This window comes from Patagioenas fasciata, chromosome Z, assembly GCF_037038585.1.
Source record: "Patagioenas fasciata isolate bPatFas1 chromosome Z, bPatFas1.hap1, whole genome shotgun sequence".
Classification (NCBI taxonomy): Eukaryota; Metazoa; Chordata; class Aves; order Columbiformes; family Columbidae; genus Patagioenas; species Patagioenas fasciata.
In genome coordinates this window covers 53,138,904-53,163,743 of record NC_092560.1, presented here as the reverse complement: position 1 = coordinate 53,163,743, position 24,840 = coordinate 53,138,904, and the positions used below count along the sequence as shown (strand labels likewise).

Sequence of the window (24,840 nt, the reverse complement as noted above, 5' to 3'; positions counted from 1 at the left end):
AGACATGTATGGAGGCCATGCTTTCTTTCAACCATATATGGAGGCAAAGCATCTCTACTGGTATCTCTATCGAGCTTGTTATGAGGGGTTCTGACAGGCCCCATTACATTAACCAGAAGACTGAAAGCACAGTACGGCAAAAGTACAGAAGAAAGACAAATGGAGAAAAGTAGACGGAGGACAGATAGTCCTTGGAGGACTGAAAGAAACACAAACCTTCTCCTCTTATTCCCATTCCTCCTAGGAACATCAGGTAGCTTCCAAAAGAAGTTGTATCAACACATTATACATTGATATCAGTACATTATTTTTCTTCCAAAGTGGGATTGTTACAGGTATAATATCCATAAAATTTGTGCTTGTCAGTCAATATTTATAAAATTTGAGTCTGTCAGTTCAGCAAAAATACAGACATAATTATGGAAAATTTGTATTCTGAGGGAACACCTCCTGTCAGGTAGGCAGAGTGTTGCACAACAGAAAAATCCACCTGGATCACCTATGCTATGGCTGGAGGTGAGCACAGAGGGAAAATTTCTGAGACTTCGTGTGTGCACTTAGCTTTAAATTCAGTCAACAAAAACACCATGAATAAGCAGAGCCTATTTAATTAAAAAAATCTTGACCAGGTGGCTATTTTTTCTTATGTCTTAAACAGCTGAACACTATCAATTTCTTGTTATGACCTTACCAAACTTATGCCACAAGCTAGGGTTGCTTTTTCCATACAGTGACACTGAGACTAAAAAAATATGTGTATTTCTGCCCCATATTTAACCAGATCCAAATAAGCTTTTAAGTGAATCTTGATCTACCTCAGTATATAGGCATCAAAGAATCATATTAGCATCCTTACAGCATAGTCTATCCCAGTCTTGAGTGCTATTCTCAGCTATGGGTCTCTGGCAGCAGCGTGACATTTAATTAGATAAAGAAGTTCTTATTAGAGGATGTAAAATTGCTCAGGGCTTGCAAGCCACCCAAGGCCAAGCCTGGTTTAATTCTGATTTTAGCCATGCCACTAATGGTTTTATCTCATAGTACGACCTTGTCTTTGAAGGGAACCTCTGCCATGTACTAGTATGGAGCGGTGATGCTGGTGAACAGTAGCGCTGCATATCCCTCTCTGATCTTAGCTGACAAGGGCTGCTTGATCCAAGTACTTACTTGAAGGGCTTCTCCCCAGTGTGTGTCCGGATGTGATTGTTGAGAGTTGTGGCACCAGCAAAGGCACGACCACAGTAGCCACACTTGAAAGGCCTGTCGCTGGAGTGTGTAACTACGTGGTTCCTCAGCTCTGAAGGTTGGGAGAAAGACTGGGAGCAGTGACCACACTGGTAGGGCCTGCAATGGGAAAGAGAAACACAGTGCTGTCAGTGCTTTCTGTTGACGTGAGCAGGAAACTATATAGACAGGAATATCTGGTCTTCCCAGCGATTTCCAAAGAGAACTGCACGTGCACTTCTCTGTGGCTTTCTTGGGAGAAACACAACCAAAACTTCAGGACCTCTTTGGTAAATGTGAAATACTTGTGCAGAAACTACCTGAGAGTCTATAAGCATCATGTCCCACAAAACCTGACTCAGCAAGCTAGTTAGCCTGCACCACACATGGTAAGCCTGCCTTATTTCTCCCAAACTCAACATAGTACGCCTGAGTCACAAAATAATTCCTCTCACATCAGAGCTGAGACTCATGAAATCTTCTGTCACTTGGTGCCAGCTACAGTCTTATCTACAAATGCACATCTGATTGCTTAACTTAGATCCTAGATGGATTCTGTGACTCCTTGTCATTAAACTCTTCATATTGCTTTGGAGGAATCTAGGTTTTTTGAGATCACTTTTTTTCAATGAGAGACATTGGAAAAAATAACCACCATGCTACAATTACCTTTTTATTTTCTTACAGCTATTGAAAATGTTTGCACTTAATTAACATGTTTCTCCCATCCAGACTGAAAATGCCATTTTTGTGATCTTGAAATGAAACCCAGAATTTAGGTTTTCAACACCACAGTTTGTTAAAAACAAACATAACAAACAAACAAAACTGATTGATATGTTAGAAATTCAGAATCACAACAAATAGACTGCAAACACAGAACGAAAAGGATATAAGAGAGCAAGGTGAGACAGGAATGTTGAAATGCAGACACCATGACTAACTAAAATCAAACGTGAAGAAAAAATGTCTATATATTTCCGTTTGGTAAAAGTGATTTAATATCAATATCCTACAGGGTCTTTTTCCTTTTTGCTTTTGATATAAGTTAGTGACAGAGTCCTACATGCTCATCAGACTTTTGGTTAAGAAAAATAAGAATTTTTCTAGAGGAATATTGATGATTTTTAACCTGTGTAGCATTTTAAGACACAGCTTTTCATGTCTGCATTTCTAGAACCAGCGGCCAACACCAATTTAATTGCTCTATCTTTAATACATGTTTATGTTTAAATGGCTAGAAACCGAAACTAAAGGGAACGAGTCAATGGTGACCAAGCATGTACAATTCAATTAAGTGCAAAATAAAGTGAACTATCTCATTTGTCAAGTGAACTGCTTAATTGTGGCTACTTGCATCACTGAACACAAACACTATTATTTTACAGTGCTTCAGAGCACTGAACCCTTACTGTAGAATTTTTTAGCTTGATTAATAGCTCAGTATTGGTCAATAACTCAATAGCTTACAATTTTAATTACTTAGATTTGAAAACCTAACTGGTCTCCAAAAAGTTTGAAAGTAATACATAAAAGCTGTGGGAAAGATTACTTAAATTAGATGATGTGGCCTTTAAAAAACACATGAATGTATGTAAAATAGTATTTTAATAAAAAAAAAACAAGTGTTGAATATCTGTTTCTCTCATTGGAGTACAAGTAGTAACATGCCCAGTCTTCTCCTTTCTTGAAGTGCAAGGTTAATTTGCACAGAAAATATTTATCAAACCTGATGTGAAAATTTAAGTGCAAACTTATTTGTTTGGGTATTTTCAAGTTAAACAGTTTTAAGCAAAAAGAATACATTAAGGTATTCTTTAACCATGAAACATTGATTTTTTAATAGTGAGAGCAACCATTAACATCTATTAGCCTCTGGTTATCTATTTTTAACAGTTACCATAGTAAATGATACAACACTACATAAAACCAATTGATCTTTTATTTTTTTAACAGTCAATGTGATTCATTTCATATAACAAAAAGTCACACTGTAACTTATCTGTAAATAGTCAAAATTCCAAACCAGTTATAAAAGGATATTGTTATGCCAAGTAAAATGTTTTTACCCCCTACACTGGCTCAAAACAAATTTCTTGTTTACAAAGCACATTAATATACATACTCCGAATACATTTCACTGGCAGATGCTCAGTAAAAAGAGCCCCGTAAAATATCAGCTGTTGTTAGATCACTTTGACTGTATTTTTTGTCTTCATCCATATCTTGGGATAACTATTTAAGTCATTACCCTTCTCTTTGCAGGGGATGTATTTCTCCAGTTTATACACAAACAATTCTGATTAATACTAAAATGGGCAGAACAAGTAATTTTTTTCAAGCTAGATACATCACACACATTAAACAAAGCTCATTTTAAAAAGAAAACCTATAAATGCATTGAAATATTATAACAATTCTAGAATGCTTTATCTGATTTGCAAAACTGAAGCTTCAAATATACCAAATTTTGACAACTTTTGGATACTACTATTTTTTTCCAAGACCAAAAAGTCATTCAACAAATATAAAAGTTATCATTTTGTTCTCTGTTAACTATTTTACTGTGGTCAGAATATTTTCTTGGCAGAAAATAAAATCAATATGCTGTTTTTTAAAAAAATGAAAGCAATGCAGAAGGACTGAACACAAGCAGTGCTCGGTTCAGTGAGCACATTGACATGGGCAGAGCAGACCTGTCTTTGATGTAACAGTTATGTCTTCTGCCACCACTTTGGACTGCAATAGGGCAGTGAATTAAAATGGTGACCTCTTTATAGCAGAGGTTTGCAAACAGAAGGAACAGCGTAAAAACAGTGGTCTTCATAGGCTGTATTTTCAAAGATGTGCTGCTGGACTGAATGCAGTCTCAGCCCAGAAAAACTAATTTCCACTGGAACAACTGAGAACATATTGTACCTTCCTGAGCTTCAGGGTATCCATGTGAATATGAGCATAGCTGTGTCACAGCCCAGATGTGTGGTGATGTTCCAGAAAATCAGTGTTCAAACGAAATTTTTGTCAGTCACTTTGTATGTGAAAGCTTATATAATTAAAATATTCTTTTGCAGATATGCAAGCAGATTTGCAAGCATGAAAGCAATCAATTTGATGTAACAGGTGTGCATCGAAGTACATGCTGACTCTCTGAAGGAAGTTTTTTTCTATAAAAATTTGTTCCTCAGCTATCATGTACCAAAAACAACTTCACTTTCAATATCTTCATTATTGCATTTTCTGCAAAAGATCTTGTAGACCCTTCCAGATTTAAATCAACCCTGATTAAAATCTTCTCATGTAGTATTTTTAAGTTACATTTAAGAATAGCTAAACTGACGTATAGCAATTTGCAGATGTGAATGATCTGCTGACAGCTATCAAAAGCAGCTCTAATGTTTTTCATTAAACACCTAGCTACATATTTTTCTAGTTCTCTGTCTTCCTCTCTGAGCTTAAAGAAAGGAAATCTACTTACACAGAAGCAAATTCTCCTGTTAGAAAAGTTACACTGTTGTCATTAACCCCACGGACCATCAATCAACTCTCTAGGTTTTACAAACATGTAAACGCCAAGAGATTTTTCTAGAGACCCCAGTCTTACAGTCCCTGACTAAATGATGGGCCACTATCAAGTGAAATACAGAAAGGAGTAACTGTAACATAATAGTTTTCAGGTTTTATATTTATTTAGAATTTGAGCTTTTCCAAGCTTTTTGATTTACATTTTCAAAATGAAACCAGTGAAGAGTACTTTTTGCTCCCTAATTTAGACAATCTCTTGAATGATTTTGCTGTTTGGTGGTGTCTATTCCCATCTTACAATTTTCTCAGTTTTGTAGCTGATTTTTTTCTGGGTAGAACTGAATCATGTATAGGACCAGTACAAAACATATGTTCCTCTATGAGGCTTACTTAACCTCCCCAAAGCTTATGCATGTGTGGCACATGCACAAAAAGCATGTTAACGGATAACAATAGACAAACCTGCGTTTTTGCACCTGGAATATCTGCTGACATACAACTGTATATTTCAACTAATTTTTTTTAGATTTTCATTTAGCAAAAGTGACGTAAGTCTTTAAGTATTTATCTTGCACTGTTCCTCTACTAGAATAATATACTTTCCAAATCCTGACTCCTAAGTACATCCAGCCAATATAAACCTTCTTCCTACATAGTAAATGATTCACAGTCTGAATTATTAGAATACTGAAAAATCTTATTTTCTGCTGATTTTTCAAATTCTTTCCTTTATGATGAACAGCTTTCTAGTGAGGCCTCTTCAGAGGCAAACTTACTGTTTTCAAAGGGAATCCCAGCACAATCCTTAGAAGAGGGATTGTTTGTAATGGTGAGTTCCTGAATACCTGTAAGTCTACCATTGAAACACTGTCAGATCAGGGAGACAAAATAGCACATTTCTGTGACTTTTTCCCCTTAGAAAATGATATTAAAGCACCAGCTGAAAGAGCAGAGATTGACATGTGGTTGAAAGTGTTTTCCTCCTTGTTAAAGACTAAGAAGTAGTAAAAGACCAACTTGATGCCAGAGTCTCAAAGCACGGGACACAGGGCTCCATTGAACCCAGCACAGGGGTTCACAGCACCATAGGAGGAAGGCTGTCACATCACAGCCTCTGCAAAAGAATGAAAGCAGGGCACATTGAAATGGGGCCAGCATCAACTTTCAGGGCCAGTCGTTGGTACAACATGCAGCATTAGAAGCACAGCTACAGTCAGAGGAGTTAGGTCACACTTGTCCTAATGGAAAGGTATTTTGGAGGGATGCCTTCTTCTAGCAAGTTGAACTCAGAGGCTGGAGAATGCAGTGACACCTGAGGTTATTGTCAGCTCGTACACAGAAGAGTCCCTCACATCAGACTGACCATGGGTGCGTCATCTTCACCACCTCTGGACTCCACATCTCCTGCTGCCTTGGTGTTCCCTTGGCAGCACAGCTCCTGCGCTGGGCATGTCAGGTACCACATGGTATGGCAGAGCTGAACCCAATGGGAGTTGTGAGATCATCTCTTACAAGTGGCTATGGAGGAACTAGCAAACTAGCAGAAAATTAGCACACTTGAAGTGTTTTCAAACTTCCGAAGCTGTCAGGGACAGTTGTTGCCCTGTGCACCCTCAGTTGTTACTGACTATGACTACTGGGAGTTTGCAAACCTTTGGGGAGAGATCATGCAATAAATTCAGCATAATGTTTACTTTGATTGAGCAATATTCCGTAGCCACTCTATAACTCTATAAACAGAAATTAAGAACTGTTGCTCGCAACATTTACTTTTTTTAGACCTGTTCTGAGACATGTTTAAGTTAATTAATGGATTTGAAGAGAGCATCAAGGTTAAAGACAAGAACCTACAAAGAAAAAGATAAACACAAAATGGGCTGAACTCTGGTCCTAGCACAAAGAACCTATTAGCCTGCCAACTTCAAAGATCAAGATCTTATTAAAAAAAAAAAAAAAAACAAAAAAACAAACCAATAACAAAAAACAACCTGTCAGTTTAATATTGAGATGCTACAGCAAAACATGAGTACAATAATGTCTTTTCAGTAAACAAGAGTTGCAATGCCCAAATATCATCCACAGTCTATCAGCCACTGACACACAGAGTGAGTTTTCCCTCAAATTATCAGCTTAAATACATGGCAATCAGTGAGAATATATATCACAGAGATGTACATATTGTATATTAAACTGTGCCACAGACAGCTCTTGGCAAATGGAGCTGTCTGCATTTCCTGAACACCAATATATCCTGAATCTGGTGATCATAGTGAGGAAGAAGAAAGATGTAATGAAAAGAAACTGCAGACTTACAAGAAAACCAATTGCTGTTAAAAATATAATAAAATACAGATATTTCTCTAAAAATTATTAACTGTGATCAAAGTTTTTGATTCCCCTTTCTGGACCCCTCACAAATACGGGTTCAGGGGTGGATTTTTTCTTCAAGAAAGACTGGCTAAGACTACTTCTGCCCAGGCAAGGCTTTAAAATGTCCCAAAGGCTCAGAAAGTCCCAGAATTCAAATCTTGATGGACTTAAATCTTCACCTCCCACTCCCAAAAAAGAAACCCTGCAAAGTATAACAAGCTAAAAAATCTTGAGGAAAAGGGAGAAATAAATTATAAGTAAACAAGTAAATAATTTAAAGTTAACTTTAATTTACATTTAAAACCTAATCTTAATAAAATAGCAAAGACAGCAATTTTAATAATTATCTCCATTTTGGATTCATAATTTTTTTTTAAAATTTATTAAATCATCTTCCTGTTGAACAGGACCATTTCTTTCTTACTGCTTAACAGAATTAAAGTATATTTTGCCCTTTTTTTATGTCTGCTCTCATTCACATGTTTTCTGAATCTAAGTGGCTTTAAAGTAATTTCTCTTTTTTCATTTCTTCAGCCCCAGTAGTCTGTTTTACTCATATTTCAGTCCATGAATTGGACTCCTGTATACATTCAAAGACGCTATCCCTGCACATCATGCTGTTGATAATCAGCATTGTTGAAAAACAAATACCAAGCCAGAAGAGATAGTCCGAAGTCATTTCCTAGAGAAGGCAGGCCCTGCTTCTTCAGTCATGTCAAAGATACAGCAGCTGGTGTGCTCACAAATTGGTGACAATAAATGCGGAGCCATTTATCAATCAGAGTGGTACTGCAGATACCATTGAGAAAATACAAACCAGAGAGCTGCACCCAGTACTTTAGGCTGACAAGCAGGTACTCTTTCACAAATCACACCTTATTTTCTTGTCTCCAGGAAACTTTGTACAACACTTACGGAATTTTTCACCTGGATAAATGCAATATGTTTAAGAAGCCAAAGACACTCTTTTCCAGCCACTGTGTCACTAAACAGCTGATCTACTTGTACCTGCTAAAAGACAAAAAGCTGCTTGTGATATAAACTCAACCTTGTAATGACTTCTAATCAGGGATATGAGAACCCAGATCTTAGGGCAGTTATGATCTGCAGTAACTGTTATTCTGGTAATTTTGAACACTGAATGAATTGCAGTGAACTTATACAGATTCATGTGACTGACATCCCTCATAGCCCTCTATAGAATACACATCAGGAAATGCTTTTACAGCAGTTATGTTGATGGCACTCCTCAGAGGAACGAGGAGGACACTACAAAACCAGTCTCCACTAGAAGTCTGCACAATTTATTTAATGGGAACATAGAGATGTAAGCCATTTTTCAGTACAGAGGTAAAACAGGTGTCACAGAACAAAGCACTGCAATATCTAGTATTTAGGCAACAAGCCGATGGTAAGTGTTTATTGCAACCTCATTTAGGTTTTATGTTCTCTATATAACAGAAGAGAAAATGTTTTTTTAAGAAGAAGATTCCTAAAACCCTACAATTCAAAGAAGAAATCAGCTATATTATCCACTATCAATACCGAGATAAAGGCATTAGCTATTATGTTTCAAACATTCCTTAAAGCCTCTGGAATTCAACACTTACAGTCTTTCTTTGCTTACCTCCTCTTCACCCTAACCCTCCTCAAATCTGCTAAGTCCTTTCTCTAAGCACCCATTGCTGTCTTTGTCCTGGGGGGATACAGCTTTTCTTCCGATCTAGATAATTTTCCTTCTGTGTTGTAGGGTATTCTGAACTAAAAATGCTCTACACTTTCTTGTTGAAGCTGTTCTTCATGAACAAATCAAGGCAGGCACAGGAGAGACAAAACAGTTAAGACATCGTGAATCAGTAACCTACTAAAGAGTATATTCACTTCCAAAGGGGAAGACTTAAATTCCAGCCCATGTTTCAAGCAACATTTGACACAAGATACTTAGAAGAAAATAAATTTAAAAAAAAAATTTAAAAATCAAATCTCTCACCTCCAAGATGACAGACCTATTGAAGGACAGACATATCCTCATTTTGTCTCTCTGGAAAACTGTATACTTAACTACACCTTAGAATGCAAAACAGCCCCATTAGAGGAGGCACTTCTTGCATTAACTATTGTCTGAAGCTTGCTTCTTCATAAAGGAAGACACGGGTTCAAGTGAAGGAAAGGATGAAATCTAGGGATCATTCCTGGTTGGATAAATCACCTAAAACATACATACAACATACCTTTTCTAGACTCCCTGACACGGCATTTTATGACTTATAGTATGCTTACGATGCTTCAATACTGGAAACATTAGAGTCCATGAGGTTTAGGAGAGTGGACCTTTTGGGACTTGTATTCTACATTGTGGCACTTAAACTGTCAGTTGTGTCCTACAGCTTCCTTAGCATAATGTTTGTTTGTTTCTGCTAAGGCCAGCATACAATTCAGAAAACGTTGAAAAGGTTTGTTTGTATTCACAATATTATCAACTATTTCAATTCTATGAAGATTTGCAGGGAATTCTATGAAGATTTGCAGCATGCTTGACATTTCTTGCTGGAAAACTGGATTTATGCTCCAGTATCTCCACACCCACAGAATCACACATATGCATACACATAGATAATCACATACACAAAGGGACATAGACATGCATACAAACACATACACAGACTTACTGTTGACTGGTTTTGCTAGTCTTTTTGTTAAAAGTAATTCACAATTAAATGCTACTTTTAGAACAACCTTCCAGGATTCCAGCTGTTCTGCTAAAACCTTCTTCACAGTTGAAGAAGAGACAAAACATGGGCACCCCTTTCTATTGAATTAATTTGATTTTTGTCTTTTGTCCTGCCAGCTATCAAAATTGTCAAATAAACCAGCTTTGATTAATAAATAATGGTTCCATTATATTTACTGTGCCACTGGTCAAAGTACCTGAAATTTTAATTCACTTGTTCAGCTAAATTTCATCGTCAGTTCACAGCCATAAAATTCTGTATTGACAAACTTTCAAACCAACTTTGACTCTGAGGTATCTAGTCAACATTTTTCTTCTGTGTGGATATTAGTTTATTGAATAAGTGGCATCTGTTTTCCTCCACATCACTAGTGGAGAAGGTATTTCCTTTTGACAGCTTTGCACGATTTATGGGTTTGTATGCTCTGAAGAAAAATAGTACTAAGCAAAAAATTCCAATTCATTACCTCTTAGTACTTAATTAAGTTCATACACATTGCACACTATAGGTGAACCCTGAAATGACTGTGACAGCCACCGAGCAGCAAGTTAGATTATCTTTGGAAGACCGAGAGACTTTTAATTATCTTGACCTCATTTTTCCATCCATGATATTAATAAATTTTCCTTCTATTTTGTTGCCTCCATTAGATGTACCAAACCATTCTGAAAACAAGATTATATCCTTAGCTATTTCCTTTTATCTCCACATTTAGGCACCAAATATTTTTACAAATAGTGAAGCCAAGCAATGGTTTTATCAGCTTACTTCACACAGCTGCAGATGAATTATGTCGTACAGGCTCGTCCTAATAATGGTTTGGTTTTGGAAATGATAACAGCTTGATAAAAGAAGAAAGCAGTGGATCTGGCTATCAATAGATACAGAAATAAAGAGAGCCTGGGCTTTACCTGTCAGGGTTCTGCGTACACACATGCATCTGTAAGAGGATCCGCTGGGTGAAAGTCTTAAAGCATTGCCCACATTTCCAAAGATGCCAGTCACTGAACTCAGAATTTAGTTGGCTTGTTGAAGTTGGACTTGCAAGAACTCGTTGGTTTTTGACACTGATCTGGTTAAATCCTGACTCGATGGACCCAGACTTATCCAGGAGAGAAAAATTTCTGCTACACGGAGTCTGTGGAAATACTATGGATCGCTGTGGAGTGGCAGGGGATAGTTTGCTACTTTTATTAAATGGTTGTAAGGTGTCTTGTCTGGACATGGCCTCCATTACAGTCGAAGGGACATTCACTGGGAGAAAACAAGAAAAGTAAATAAGATCCTTTTTATGCCTTTGTAAAACTAATACAGTGTTGGGAGACACACATACACACACACACACACAAAAAAAAAAAAAACCAACAACAAAAACCCAACCTGCAACAAAAACCCACAACCAACATCCATTTTCTTGACACTAGAATTAAACAACTTTATTTTAACAATGCATTAAAAAAAGGGTTTGAATGAGACAGCAGTCTGAATGGATGATACTGATTCTGTGACACTGACATAAAAACTCATGCAAAAGTGTGTCTGAGATTGAAAGGACTCAGAGAAACCTGACTCATACACATTTATTACACAATGGGATTTTCATCTGAAAGAAAATGCTGCTGCACTTGTGATACCCTGACTCTGCATGTTGCAGTCAGCATGTCCAATTGTCATATCACAGACAAGCATGAATTTTGAGAGCATCCTTGCTACGATACTCCTTGAGGTACAACAAGGCTTACATATCTGCTGCAGCAACAGTTCCCTTATCCTTTTAAAGGGCAGTCACTCAGAATATTATACTACTACATCTCACAAATAGTCACAAAGCCTCTATGGTACAAAGCCAGTGACTTCACCATGATTTGTATGATTATGGCTAATAGCAGTTAGATCACCACAAGACAATGCAAAGTATAGGCAGAGATAATTTTGTGTATCAATTTTCCACCTACAAAATAGGAAAAAAATTGTTTCTAGTCCCATTAAGGTGTTATGGCCATCAATTAACTATGGCTTATGAGGCACTCAGATATCTCAGCAACAAATGCAATACACTGTTCTCACAAAGAAGTAATTCAGTGCTGAATTTAGATGTTACATGATAAGAAAGGCAAGAGGTCAAATATATAGAAGAAAGTTGAACAGCTGCTTCACTCTTAGTACCATCTAGATCATGCACTGAAGGAATTAAGAGTCCTATGAAAAAATGGGGTCAGCTTATGAAAGATTGTAACGTAATGCAAAAAGAAGCATAATTTAGGCTATTTAGGTCCAATACTTTCTCGTGTTTTCGAATTTTGGCATACTCAGCCTGATATTTTAATGGAGATTTTTAAATTAGATTTGTATGTATGCCTATGTCTACATATGTTCACAGATTTGGTTACTATCACGAAGGGTTTGTATGTACATATCCACATGTATGTACATAGCACCTACTAAACAGGTGATTAGAAACTGCAATTCTGTTTAGGTAAGTCATGGTGATAGATTTCTAAGAGTAAATATGAGAATTAATCTTCAGTTGTGAGCTGGAATCATCTAATATTCTTTAATATAAAATAAAAACGTAATGCAAACTAGTGTTTTGGTAATATCCTAAATAGTGTCAGTTAATTCACAGACTTGTGTTCTAATATGTTCCTTTAATCATAATGACTCCAACATTATAATATTACATGCTATTTAAATTACTTAATTTGAGGTCCTTCCTAGCTGATTCTTTTTTGCAGTATCTGAGGACCTGATTTCTGAGTTACATCCATGAGGCTATTTTCAAGTTGCCAGACATATAATACATATTCTGTGTCTCTTCAGTACAAGGGTCAATTGATACACTTTCATTTGCTTCCAAAATTGTGATAGACAAAGCAGATTTTTTTTTTTTTTTTTTTTTAATTGTGTTCATAAAGGTCCACAGAAGCAATAAGATCAGGATAGTAAAGACCTAAGGAACATAGGTAGAGTTCATATTGGGTGAAAATACCCCTGCGCAGAAGATAAGCAGAAGGTCTACTCTGAGGGCTTAAGTGTCACGTCATACACCAGCAGGCAGCTGGCTCCATGCTCTGAGATGAATTTCATCTATGTATGTCAGCCTCTCTTCAGATAAACTTTGGTTTCTCTCACAGCAAAATAGCAAGTGACAGTATTTAGAGATTTTAGCCATAATGCTTGGCTTTTCAAATAAAGGTTTTGTAAGCTTCATCTCATGAAAGAAAAAATAATATTTCTATATCGTACACTGCAGAGCATGAGTTTTATCAGCAAACATTACTGCCAGTAATTAAATTTCTTTTAAACTTTTCTCAAGCCCAACAGATTTCAAAACTCAAGATGAAAGAGGGTGTTTATTTTTGACAGTTTAATCTCTGCTATCTTGCTGTTTTATTGCTGCATGGTTCAGTATTTAAGTTGCTATGAAACACAAGTGCATCCTTGCATTGCTGTTCAAGTATCCAAGTACATGACCAAAAAAATACATCATATATGTAATTGATTAAGCATGAGCAGCCACAGGGTTACTTTAGACCAAAGTCCATCAGGTATCCATTCTTGGTTTCTTCTATGGTGTAGATACACACAGCTGTCAAAATGGAAGAGTGGTTTTTGATGTAAGTTTTAATTGAGCAATGCACACGAACAGTGAAACTGAAGGGTGTGCTTGGATCACCCATTTCCATTACAGACGAAAGTATCCAGATTGCATGGGGTCTGTGTTGTAAGCTACATGCTTCATTTTATTATGATTCCTACCAAACAAAAAAAAAACCCAAATATTGAGGAGGGGTAGAAGAATGAATGGAAGTGGGGATGGTCAGGATGGAACAGAGGTTCATTGTCATTTCAGGCTACTTACATTCTGTTTGTGTCTAGAGAAGCTGGCTTTTACCTTTTAACCACAAGAATCTCATCTCTGCAATCAGTCAGACAAAGCTTTTCTCAACATGGTCAGTGGTAATAGAATGAAGAATCACTAACAGAGGCCCCATGGACCTGTAATGAATTACTGTTTTGGCAAGACAGTGTCTTGTGACAGGTCTGATAACAATGGAGAGGGCTAAGGAAAACAGTTAAGAATAGACACTTATAAGGAAGAATGATTCTACACACTACCAAGCTATGTGAGACTGCCATACTGGGAAATCTGATATTTATCTGCACATACCTGCACACTTCCAAACACCTCAATTTATTTAGGTAACCATACCACAATTTTGCAAGGCTTAAGTGTATCAGCTTCAGGGGTTTATTTTGTACACAACAAGCTTACCTTGAATATATGATCACTTTCATTTAATATGTCTTAAAATACTCCAGGAATGTAGATGATTAGGTATGAAACAGGAATCCTGGGTTACACAGGTAGAAATGCAATAAAGAACTTACAATTTTCATCTTGTGCAATGCACTGGAGAGGGATTCCAAAGAAAGATGTGTAGCTGTCGTTGTACCACACCAACAGCTCGGTGCCCCTGGGGATATCTATGCAAGCCCGGTAGAAAATATTTGACCTATTAAAGAGAAAAAGAAAAAAAAATTGCCTGATTTAGGAATATAGCATTCTCCTCTTATCATAGACAATACTACAGTAGAAATCTATTGTTTTGAAAGTATTTCTGCTTACTTACTATTTTAAAACAAAATCTATCATTAGGGAAGGACTTTGTTCCTACAGTAGGGTAACCAAGAGCTTACAGGCACTTTGTATGTAGCATATTTTAAACACTAAGATTCTGCAAGCACCAAGATTTTATGAAAAAAACAGTTATTTTCTTGCAATGTCCTTTTTAAAGTGATTTTAGAAATGCTACATTTTGCTCACACAGTGCAAACATCAGAGTGGTGCACACAGTTCTGTAAGTTCGGCCATTTAAACAGCTTTGCATTCGTCATCTAAGCTAAAGTTAACATATCTCAGGGCTAAATAGACAACAGTTGTTTCATTTTAATGAGTTTTTTTAGCAAGAGGTTTGAAGTAGCATGACATGATCTTTCATTATAGCAGTACACCACCAAAAAGAGGGACCTTGGATTGTTCTGTAAAATAGGCTTTGGCTTGGGGAAACAAAAACACTGGGTTAATCTGAGCAACCATAAAGTTTTCTCCCATATGGAACACGAGGTTAATGTTGATGATCCTTCAGTAAATGTACACTAGTGTTACTATAATTTTGAAATAATCTCACATTGTTCTGTGGTAAAAGACTGTGGATATTCCTAGAACACTGAACTGTAAGTTGAGGGGGGAAAAAAGGAAAAGTCCTGGAGTCCCTATCATAAAAACAAGGGCCTTATCCTGATCTTGCACTGATGTGAATAGCTTCAGAGTGATACTTCCAGAGTTAGTAGATTTACAGGGGGAAAAAACTCTAAGATTAAAATCAGGCACAAGATAAAATAAAAATGTTATCAGTTTGCAATGGTTTTTCCCTTTGGTTTCACGTGGAACATTTAAACACACTCCCGTGAGATGGATAGAAATTCAATATACACAAGAACAACGCTCCGCTCTCGCTGAAGGATTACATACCAAAATGATACAGTCAAAGTACCAAGAAATGACCATTTTTTATAACAGCTTATGTAAGGCAGAAAAACGTCTATGGACCAAAAAAAATGTTAGGCCTCAACCAGTTTTCTGAGTGAAGAATTGCTACAAACGTTAGCCTGAAGTTCAAGATAAAAATGTTTAGGGTTGGTAGACCTTAAATTTAGACTTTCTATAAAGAATTGGCTGTAGCGATGCAATTTGTTCCTTGTATAACACTGCAGACATAAGGAGAATCTTTTACCACATTTTTCATGGCAGTGAGATATGCACTTGTCAACACATTTTGTCACAGCAAAGTGGCTCTTGGCAACAGGATCATAAAGATCAATAAAAAAGTGCAGATTCTCAATATTTTACTAGCAGCTGCAAAAATTTCATTTATCTTGTTATTTTCCTCACTTACTGCCACCCTGTCTCAGGAGGGCACTGCTAGGTAAGCAGAACTCTTAGCTGCTCTTCTATGAATATCTGACAAAAACTCTCCCCTTTGTGTCTCCCCTTCTTCATCCCTCCTCCTCTTCCTCTCCTCTTCTCCCTCTCTTTCTTTGTTATTTCTTTAATTCTTTCCACTGTTATGCAAAAATGGAAGTCAGAGCCATGCTATAAATTACCAGCATCTTCTAACCTGAGAAAAATTGAGTCTACTTTGTAATTCACCCTTGTAACATTTCATCTCTCAGTTTGGCTTCCCCTAACATAAACACAGCAGCCCGGCAAATGAATGTGCTAAAACCAAATGACACACTTTGCCGCTGAAAGAGCAGAACTGTTTTTGAGCAATGGGTGGTCTATGAGGCTTGGAGTAGTCAGGGAAAAAAAAAAGAGTGTAAGCGTACACCGTCCCTTACAAGCGTGCAGAGCTTCCAAAACTTGCAGAAATCTCTGCATGCTGAAGTACATCAAAGGGATTTTTCCCTTTTCGGATAATATTTCCTTTGCTGACATGTATTTAGTATTGTGGTTGGATGACTCATAAAGATAGCTTCATGGCGTCCCAACGCAGTTGAAGCAGAACACATGCCAACAAACATTATTGTCAGCCTCAAAATAAAAACAAAACGTTCAGCTAAGGGTCAATCAATCAAGAGCACTTTGAAGAAAATTCCATTTAGATATTACAAATCATAACAGAATGAATTTAAACCAGCTGACTTTCTGTGAGGAGGACGTCCATGTACAATAAAAATTAGGCCGGTTTTTTGGTGTCCAACTTTTCTATTTTCTTACACTTGGATGCAGTCACTGGTGATGGATGCCAGTTTTTTAAATTGTGTTTTTGTAGTTCATTTTATAAAGATCTGAAGTAATCGAAAACAGATCAACAGAGGGAACTCTAAGTAAAAACTCCATCATGAAAGGAGAGTTGTAAAATCCACTTAATATTGACAGATGTATAATGACTTTCTCATGCTCACTTTTCATTTCGTTTTGTCATCTATATATATGTATGCATATGTATTTTTTTTTCTTATTTATATATATGTGTGCGCACACACCACCACACTGAGGAATAGCTCACTAGATGCATGCAAAAATACTCTTTCAACACAGCAATCATTATCCAGTGTGTTTATTTAAAATGCAATGGGATTGTAGCTATCGATATCAGATATTTAAGGGTCTAATAAAAGATTTGTAATGTATAAATAGGATTGTTATTTTTTAACTACAGCATTATTTAGTCAACTGGCCAGAGAATAAAAAAGCTGAAAATGCAATTGAACAATTTTACCATTGTTAAATTGGAACCCTATGGGATAATCAAACTTTATATATATTTCATTTCAGCTTGCTTTTGTATGTTTTACTTTTAATTTTAAAGGTATTTTAAATAAGTTTAAAATTCTTTCTGAAGAAAGGAAACCCCACTCTCTAAAGAAACTAGCAAAAATTGGGATTGCTCACTGCGACTGCCAAGACCAGGGCATCTTTTGATGTGCTTCCTACCATGTTTAATAAGGTCAAGCAGTTGCTTCTGATTCTGAGGCAAAAGGTTTGTTTATAGCTGAGATCATATATTTATGTTATGCATTATCTGGGTTTTCTGCATCTGTTTGCAAGTACAAAGTAAAAAGCAGCATAACCTCTTTACATTTTTCTTCACATTTTGACCTTCTCTAGCCAGTAACACAGGAGGCACAGGCACTGGCAATCTAGGCTGGCAGGTGCACTCAGCATATCAGTTTTAGGTGTGTACATGACTCATGACTGACTCTCAGAAAGCCCAGGGGTTCAAAACACCCCTCCTGCCTTTTTCCCCCTTTCTCTAGCACATGCATCTTTATTAAGGGTGGAGGATTGCTTGTGTTGGCTTGCTACTGATCAGGCCATTTGAAAACATGCAGAAGGGTCTGTGCAGTGTGGTGGTCACACGAGTGACACAGGTTACGCTTGTTCCCAGGAGCTCCAGGTCTAGCATGCTCACTTGCATGGCCTCAGCTCAAGGCAACCAAAATTATACCCATCCCACTACACTCTGCCGCAGTCCCTGAAGGAGCACACTCACAAAAGCCCTGCTACTGCCTTTGTAGTCAAAGGCAATAGCACTAGTGACAGTTCCCATCTGACTTTTTCACCAAAAATTTTTAATAGGTTGCATTGAGTAAATCAAAACATACTTTACCTGTACTGAACCACCGTTAAATTTTGTTCCCCGCAGTGCCTTGCGCATCGGATATATCTCATCCAGCTTGACTTACTGGGTTCTCCACCATCAATAAAGTGCTGCAGTGTCCCATCTTGATCATATATCTGGGAGGAGATGTCACAAGGTCAAGTAGTTGGAACAAGTCATCAGCAATCATTTTCACTGCTCTGCTGGTGTCTCTCTATGCCTTTTCCAGGAATTTATTTACATGAGTTTTGTTGTTATGTACTGATGCTCTTAGCAATCTACATGGAACAGCAGGAAAGTATTTTGGGGGATGCAAGTTTGTCATGTTTCTTTTATCAGGCCAATCTTTCTGTATTAAACATATTTGTGGTGTCTCCAAGCTGTGACCATGTTTCCCAAAGAATATTTAACCTATTTTGACAGGGTGGCCTTAAATAATGAACTGCCAGATAAACAAGAAAATCTGGACGTAAAGCCTGCATTGAAATGGCGGGAACATCTGAGCAAGGGGCAGTAGCAATCCCTAAACAAGTATCTCTTACTTCATATCTTAGTTGCAGCAAAAGCATGTGCTTCAGCAACCTCACAATACATCAGGGGTTTGTAGGATTCATAATACCAAAACAAATGAGACTAGAAGGAAAAAGACGCTTGAAGATGCCTTTAGAATCTCCCTTGAGACATACAGTTTTTTGAAGTAGTAAACGAGTAATCAGTCCTGAGGGAATCATGGTTTTCCTGAACATGACATCCCTGCTAAGGACATGAGAGTTAGTTATGATGATTAAAAAAAAAACAAACTACCCCAGTCTTTTCAGCACTGGACGATTCCTCTGAAGTTGAAGAATAAAATTGCTCTGGAGGCTCTGAAACAAAAATATACGTTTCATGCACACCTGTCCTTCGGACTGCTTAAAAAACGTTATCTTGGAAGTACTAATCCTACTAAAAGGACATGGTCTCACGAGATATTTACCTGTTACGAAACTACTTTGTTAAACATCGGAAATGGATCTGAAGAGTTATGTTTATCTGAAGCAAACTCGATCTTCAGATCTTTTGTCCCTTCACAGATGCCACCTGATTTAATAATGCCACCCCAAAAATTGTATGAACCTAAATTGATGTCTTCTTGAAAGTACTAATTCTGCTAATCAAAGAGGAAGTAGATTTATTATGTTGAATTCAACATTTCTAGAGAAAGCAAATCAGCATTCTTGCCAAGATAATAATATCCAAAATTATGTAACTATATTCAATATTTCTGTTTTATTAAAAGGGTGTTTCTCATCATGCACTCAAAAACATACACAGGCACCAGAATCTAGTTCTCTACTCCACCACCAAGAGTCTCAAATTCAGGAGGCAACCCTGCTTTTGCTTTTCACAAGGAGGGACCAGGAGTAATCAAGAGAAATACATCCAATGGTAGAACATGAGATACAGGGAAATCAAATGTCTACAGAGATCCTTATCATTTGTTCCTGAGTGCCCATGACAAGGACCAGATCTGACCTGGCCAGATGCTCTTGGGTTGGAGAAGCAAGATGTTACCCAAATATGTGCTGATTGGTGGAATAAAGGCAGAAAAATCACAAGGAGTCCTCAGAGACAAACAAATACTACAGTACTGAGGATTTAATTTATCTTTATATATGGTAGCTTGTTGATTGTTAGCAAGGATCCATTCTTATGTAAACATGCTAATGTATCTTGAATATATGAACAAATATGTTAAAAACAATAAAAAATAAGCAATGGAAATGGAAAAGTTTTACAGGGAATCAACCTACAAAAAGGAAGAGAAGGGAAAATTAATGACTAACAGTCCTTGGCTGGGGCCATTTTGGCAATATCTATTCAGACAGTCTCAGCACAGTATTTATTATCTATTCATTTGCGTGGTGCTTACCAAAATCACAATATATGGCTTAATGTGAGGCAAAACAACTCCTATAAATAAAGAGCTGATAGCTTCCTAATCTCCAGATTATATGAGACATGAAAGACCAAGTAGACTGCCATAATCAGTACTGACAGCCATATCTGGACACATAGGGATCTACTTAGAGCTTTGTGTATATGGACAGTCATGAGTTGACATGAGAAATTAAAATCTGTCATGAAAATGCAAGGCTGGAGCTTTCTCAGGCTGTGGCCTGGAGTAGGAAGGACTGCTCTACAAGGAAGACTAAGTATCTCCAAATGCTTTATTCTTGCAAGTGCTGATGCACCGGTGACACTCCGCTCTCCATTCTTAGGGAGATATTATTGATATTGTAAATAAAACTGCACAGTCAGAATCCATCCCACAGCATTCTTAGCCCTGTTCTTACAGGAATGAAAACCAACTGTGAAGCAGCAGAAACTGTAACGTTAAAAGAGAAATAGCAACAGTGTGTTGTACCTGTTAATTTGTCGAATTGCATAATACAGGTTAAAACCTGAAAAAACATAACTGATATGGTTATTATTCATATTACCATTGTGAACCGGTTCTTATTCATTTTACAACTGCCTAAATCTGGCAACCAGTATGTAATTATGTGAAGACACCACAATGAGGGAGCAAATCATGACTTGCCATAACAGGAGGAAAGCAAACCTGTAGCACAAGTTGTGAATCCAGGCATTACAGCAAACTATATGTATTCATATTCACCTACATCTGTATTACACATGCAAAAGTATTTTAAAATTCTATTAAAAAACTACTGCAGAATCCTGTGGTAAACTGATGTTACTGAAAATCTTTGACTACCTCACTAGGTAACTACATCCATCTACACTGGTATGATGTAATTCATTGCAAGAACCTCACGGAGAAGTAAAATACCATTTCTCCAGCTCCCTAAGGAGAATACATATCTTTTTTTTTTTTTTTCTGTATCTCACAACAGTCATTGATCTAAGTGGTGGGAACAAAATTAGCCATTTCATTTTTCTACTTTGATTACACTTGGAAGCATTACCTAAACTGCTTACTGAATCTTTTCCCCCTTCTGACCCAAAGTACTTGTTAACTGTTGTTTTTTCTGAGTTTTAAGGGTTTTATGCTTTCGCTTTAAATGTTTCAAAGCTTTAAAGTTTCTTTTTTATGGTCTGTTCCAGTTTCGAGGAACGCACCAGACTACTGGCAGAGACCAGAGTCTGATAAAAGAGGACTGCAGTTGCCTTCTCATTTGACATGCCTTGTGTTCCTCCTTAGCCATTCCCATATAATCAATTAACTTCTTAATAGGTGCTTGACTATTTATGGGTAGCTTACTGCTGTGTTACATATCAGGAGAATCAGAATGTGGAGCATATTACTATTCTATGAATTTTGTCCTTTGACTTCAGAATACCACAGAAACATCTTCATTTTCCAGTAAAATAAGTCTAAAGTGTAATCAGCACAATTCAGGTCTTCTTTCTTCCATTTTTTATATTACTTTACTTACTACAAACACCAGTTTACTCAGTAATCAAGACATAAATACAGAAATGCATGAGGTATATAATGAAATTTCTTACAGGGTGACACTGATATTCCTCATAACCTACACATGCATTCCAACTGGGAAACAGGGGAAAAAGCACATAGGATGCCAGTGTACTGATACTGATCAAGTTCATCTTGTAATGGCATCAGAATATAAATTAAATATGAAGGACTGGATTTATGATTTGTTGAATTGGTTATTGATAATTATTTGGAGGCTGTAGATACCGAAATTTATAGTGACCACGATACTAAAAACACATAGTGGCAATAATAATATAACTTTCAAGCACACAGTATCTCATGTAAGTGATACTTTAAAACCTACAAACAACCATTATTAAGTAAAATAAACAACAGTTGCTGGAACATCTGTCACTCTGGCAATATACCAAGTATAGGTAGGAGTGTGTAAGACTTAAGTAGTATTAACAGAGCTCTAAGGAGCCTTTTCAACTCTCGGTTACTTCAGTACTGACATGGTCAGTATTGCTCACTTCAATAGATGAGGACAAATGTAATTCCAAAGCTAAAGACTGTTGTTCCAGTTTCTGGTATAGGTGTTAGAGAATTTCAAAATAAAGGAGCCTGAATGCAACAGCATGGTTGTAGAGAAAGCCAAGCTGTGAAGCAGTGAAAAACAATTTCACAGAAGAGACAAGGAAAGAAGAAGTGGTTAGTTTGTTGAAGTTCTTTCCTTTCTAACTGTTTTCCCTTGTTCTCCTTCAATGACCTGCTAAAGAACTCTGTCTTTAGAAATTCTGCCAGCACTTCATTTATCAGTTTAGTCAAATCAAAAAAGGTATTAGCATACAATTGAAGTGATGTCTCCTTTTCCTCACAGGCAGAGGGAGAAATGACTGGTCCTGAAAGTGGAATTTTCCTTTGCATGTACATAGGTATGGGAAAAGTAACAATCAGAATAATTTTTTGTGCTGCAATACAATAAGGAGATGTGAAGAAAACCACAAAATATGCAAGAATTAATTCTTAGCATGACTAGAGAATCTTGCCTTTTGCTGTTCACTGCTGTTCTCACTGACTTCACCTGCATAAGGTCATAGGGTTTTCAAATCACACAGCATTAGTCTTCTCCTTCCACAAGTGGACTTCTTCAGTGGGAAGAGTCAAGATAGCAAGGAGTACTTTTGATGAGTACATATATTTCATAAATCAGTCATGCATTTAAAAACCATGCATGTAATCTAAACTACTAGAAATACAGAGATAAAGGTTGTAAATGTCTGATGAAACTGACTGACACGTCAGATATGGTAGCATCCATACAAGTTATATTATTTCTATAATAATGGACAAACCTGTAAGCCACAGCAACACTAAAAATTTCTTCCCTTGCTGGCTTGGACATCAGAACTGAATGATCTCTACCTTGGGCAAATCTCACTACTGTAAGACCTTCCTTTTGACATAATGGCACTACAGTATCCTCTACAGGTGGCTGTATCCTAAACAGAAGTTGAAAACAGTGCCAAAACAAGCAATGTTTATAAACCTGGTTACTTAACTGACAGGTTGTAAAAGGTGTGCAATTATGGAAGATTACATTCTGAGACTGGATGTATAAAGCCTATAACTGACACCAGAGAGAGCAGCCCTGTTTCCCTACTAGTGTCTCTTTTCAGAGTCAGCAAAATCCATTGCCTGATACACAATCTTTGATGCATCTTAAATCTTGAGGATCAGTTTCCTCCCCAGGGCCCAGAACTCTTCAGCCACTCAGGCAATGCTTCTCTGCACATTTGGTTGTTCGGAGAAGAAAACTACAGGCAGAAAGGACCAGGGTTTGTGTGTCTGCTATGGTCCTCTTTGGGTTGATTATGCTATTTATTTCCTTTAAAGGAAATTGCCTTTTCTTCTTTTCCTTTCCTTTCCTTTCCTTTCCTTTCCTTTCCTTTCCTTTCCTTTCCTTTCCTTTCCTTTCCTTTCCTTTCCTTTCCTTTCCTTTCCTTTCCTTTCCTTTCCTTTCCTTTCCTTTCCTTTCCTTTCCTTTCCTTTCCTTTCCTTTCCTTTCCTTTCCTTTCCTTTCCTTTCCTTTCCTTTCCTTTCCTTTCCTTTCCTTTCCTTTCCTTTCCTTTCCTTTCCTTTCCCTTTTCCTTTCCCTTTTCCTTTCCTTTTTCTATTTTTCTTTTTCTTTCTCTTTTTCTTTTTCTTTCTCTTTCTCTTTCTCTTTTTCTTTCTCTTTCTCTTTCTCTTTCTCTTTCTCTTTCTCTTTCTCTTTTTCTTTTTCTTTTTCTTTTTCTTTTTCTTTTTCTTTTTCTTTTTCTTTTTCTTTTTCTTTTTCTTTTTCTTTTTCTTTTTCTTTTTCTTCCCTTTCCTTTTCTTTTTTTGTCTTCCTTTTCCTTTTCTTTTTTTGTCTTCTCTTTCCTCTTTCCTCTCCTTTTCTTTCCTTTTCTAATTAATTTTGTAGCATTGTATTAATCCCCTGGAACAAACCAGTAGTGTAAGTTAAGTTGAACACAAGTGTGCCTTGATGGATTGAGGTAGAGTGTCCAGTGGCATTACTAATAGAATAGAGCTCTGGGGCCATCTTAACAAATGACGAGGAAGGTTAGCTTTGCCATAAAGCAGAAGAAATAGTGAACAGTCACTTTTTGGAAAAGCTCTGAGAATCATACAGGTAAGTTCACAGTAAAATTCAGTGATTTGATTTGCCTAAGGCAGTGACTGTTAAGCAAAATGCCAATGGGCTCTAGTGTTTATTATGGCATGTATACATTATCTATTTGTTAGCTTTTCTAATCATGTTAAACTGAAAGCAAACTGGATTGTATATATGACTTGATAACTTACTCATTTAGACTGCATTCTGTGTTGTACATTGGTGTCTAGCTTCCCTTGAAAACAACAGACTGCCAAAGGACCTCATTATCTAGAAAGTCTAAAATGTTCAGAAGATGCTGCAGGAACTGAAGGAGAGGAGAAAACTTACAAAATTGCCTGAATATATTACATTTAAGGATCATAGTTTAGGCTGAAAATCAAACTACAGATGGTTCATATTTGATCATAACAACTGTTTGAAGAATTAATGCTTTTAGACTTTAAACATCTTTAATATTAGCAGTTGAGCATCTGATTTGAGAAAGAGGGCACTTCTGAAAATGCATCTTCTCCCTTTTACACACTGAATATGAAAGCTGTGCAGAAACAATCATGTTCTTAGCCATCACAACTTTCTCCTTCATTCACTAGCTTGGTGACCAAGTCAGGCCATTTGGCGTGCATTTTAAGAACACCTCTTAGTTTCTCGATAGGAAAGAGAATCTGAATATAACAAAACTCAGAAGCAAACTGCAATGCATGGAGAAGTGTCCAA

The 24,840-nt window shown here is 36.9% G+C and overlaps 1 protein-coding gene across 1 annotated transcript in view; it reads right to left on the bottom strand.

The window, feature by feature from the left end:
• Positions 1–24,840, bottom strand: part of PRDM6 (PR/SET domain 6) — a 78,767-nt gene that overhangs the window by 10,266 nt on the left and 43,661 nt on the right. Inside the window, exons 4-7 of the mRNA XM_065861088.2 lie at positions 18,029–18,156; positions 14,241–14,365; positions 10,760–11,102; positions 1,168–1,344 (exon numbers count right to left, since the gene is read on the bottom strand). Coding sequence (XP_065717160.1) covers positions 1,168–1,344; positions 10,760–11,102; positions 14,241–14,365; positions 18,029–18,156 — 773 coding nt within the window. The remainder of the gene's footprint in view (positions 1–1,167; positions 1,345–10,759; positions 11,103–14,240; positions 14,366–18,028; positions 18,157–24,840) is intronic.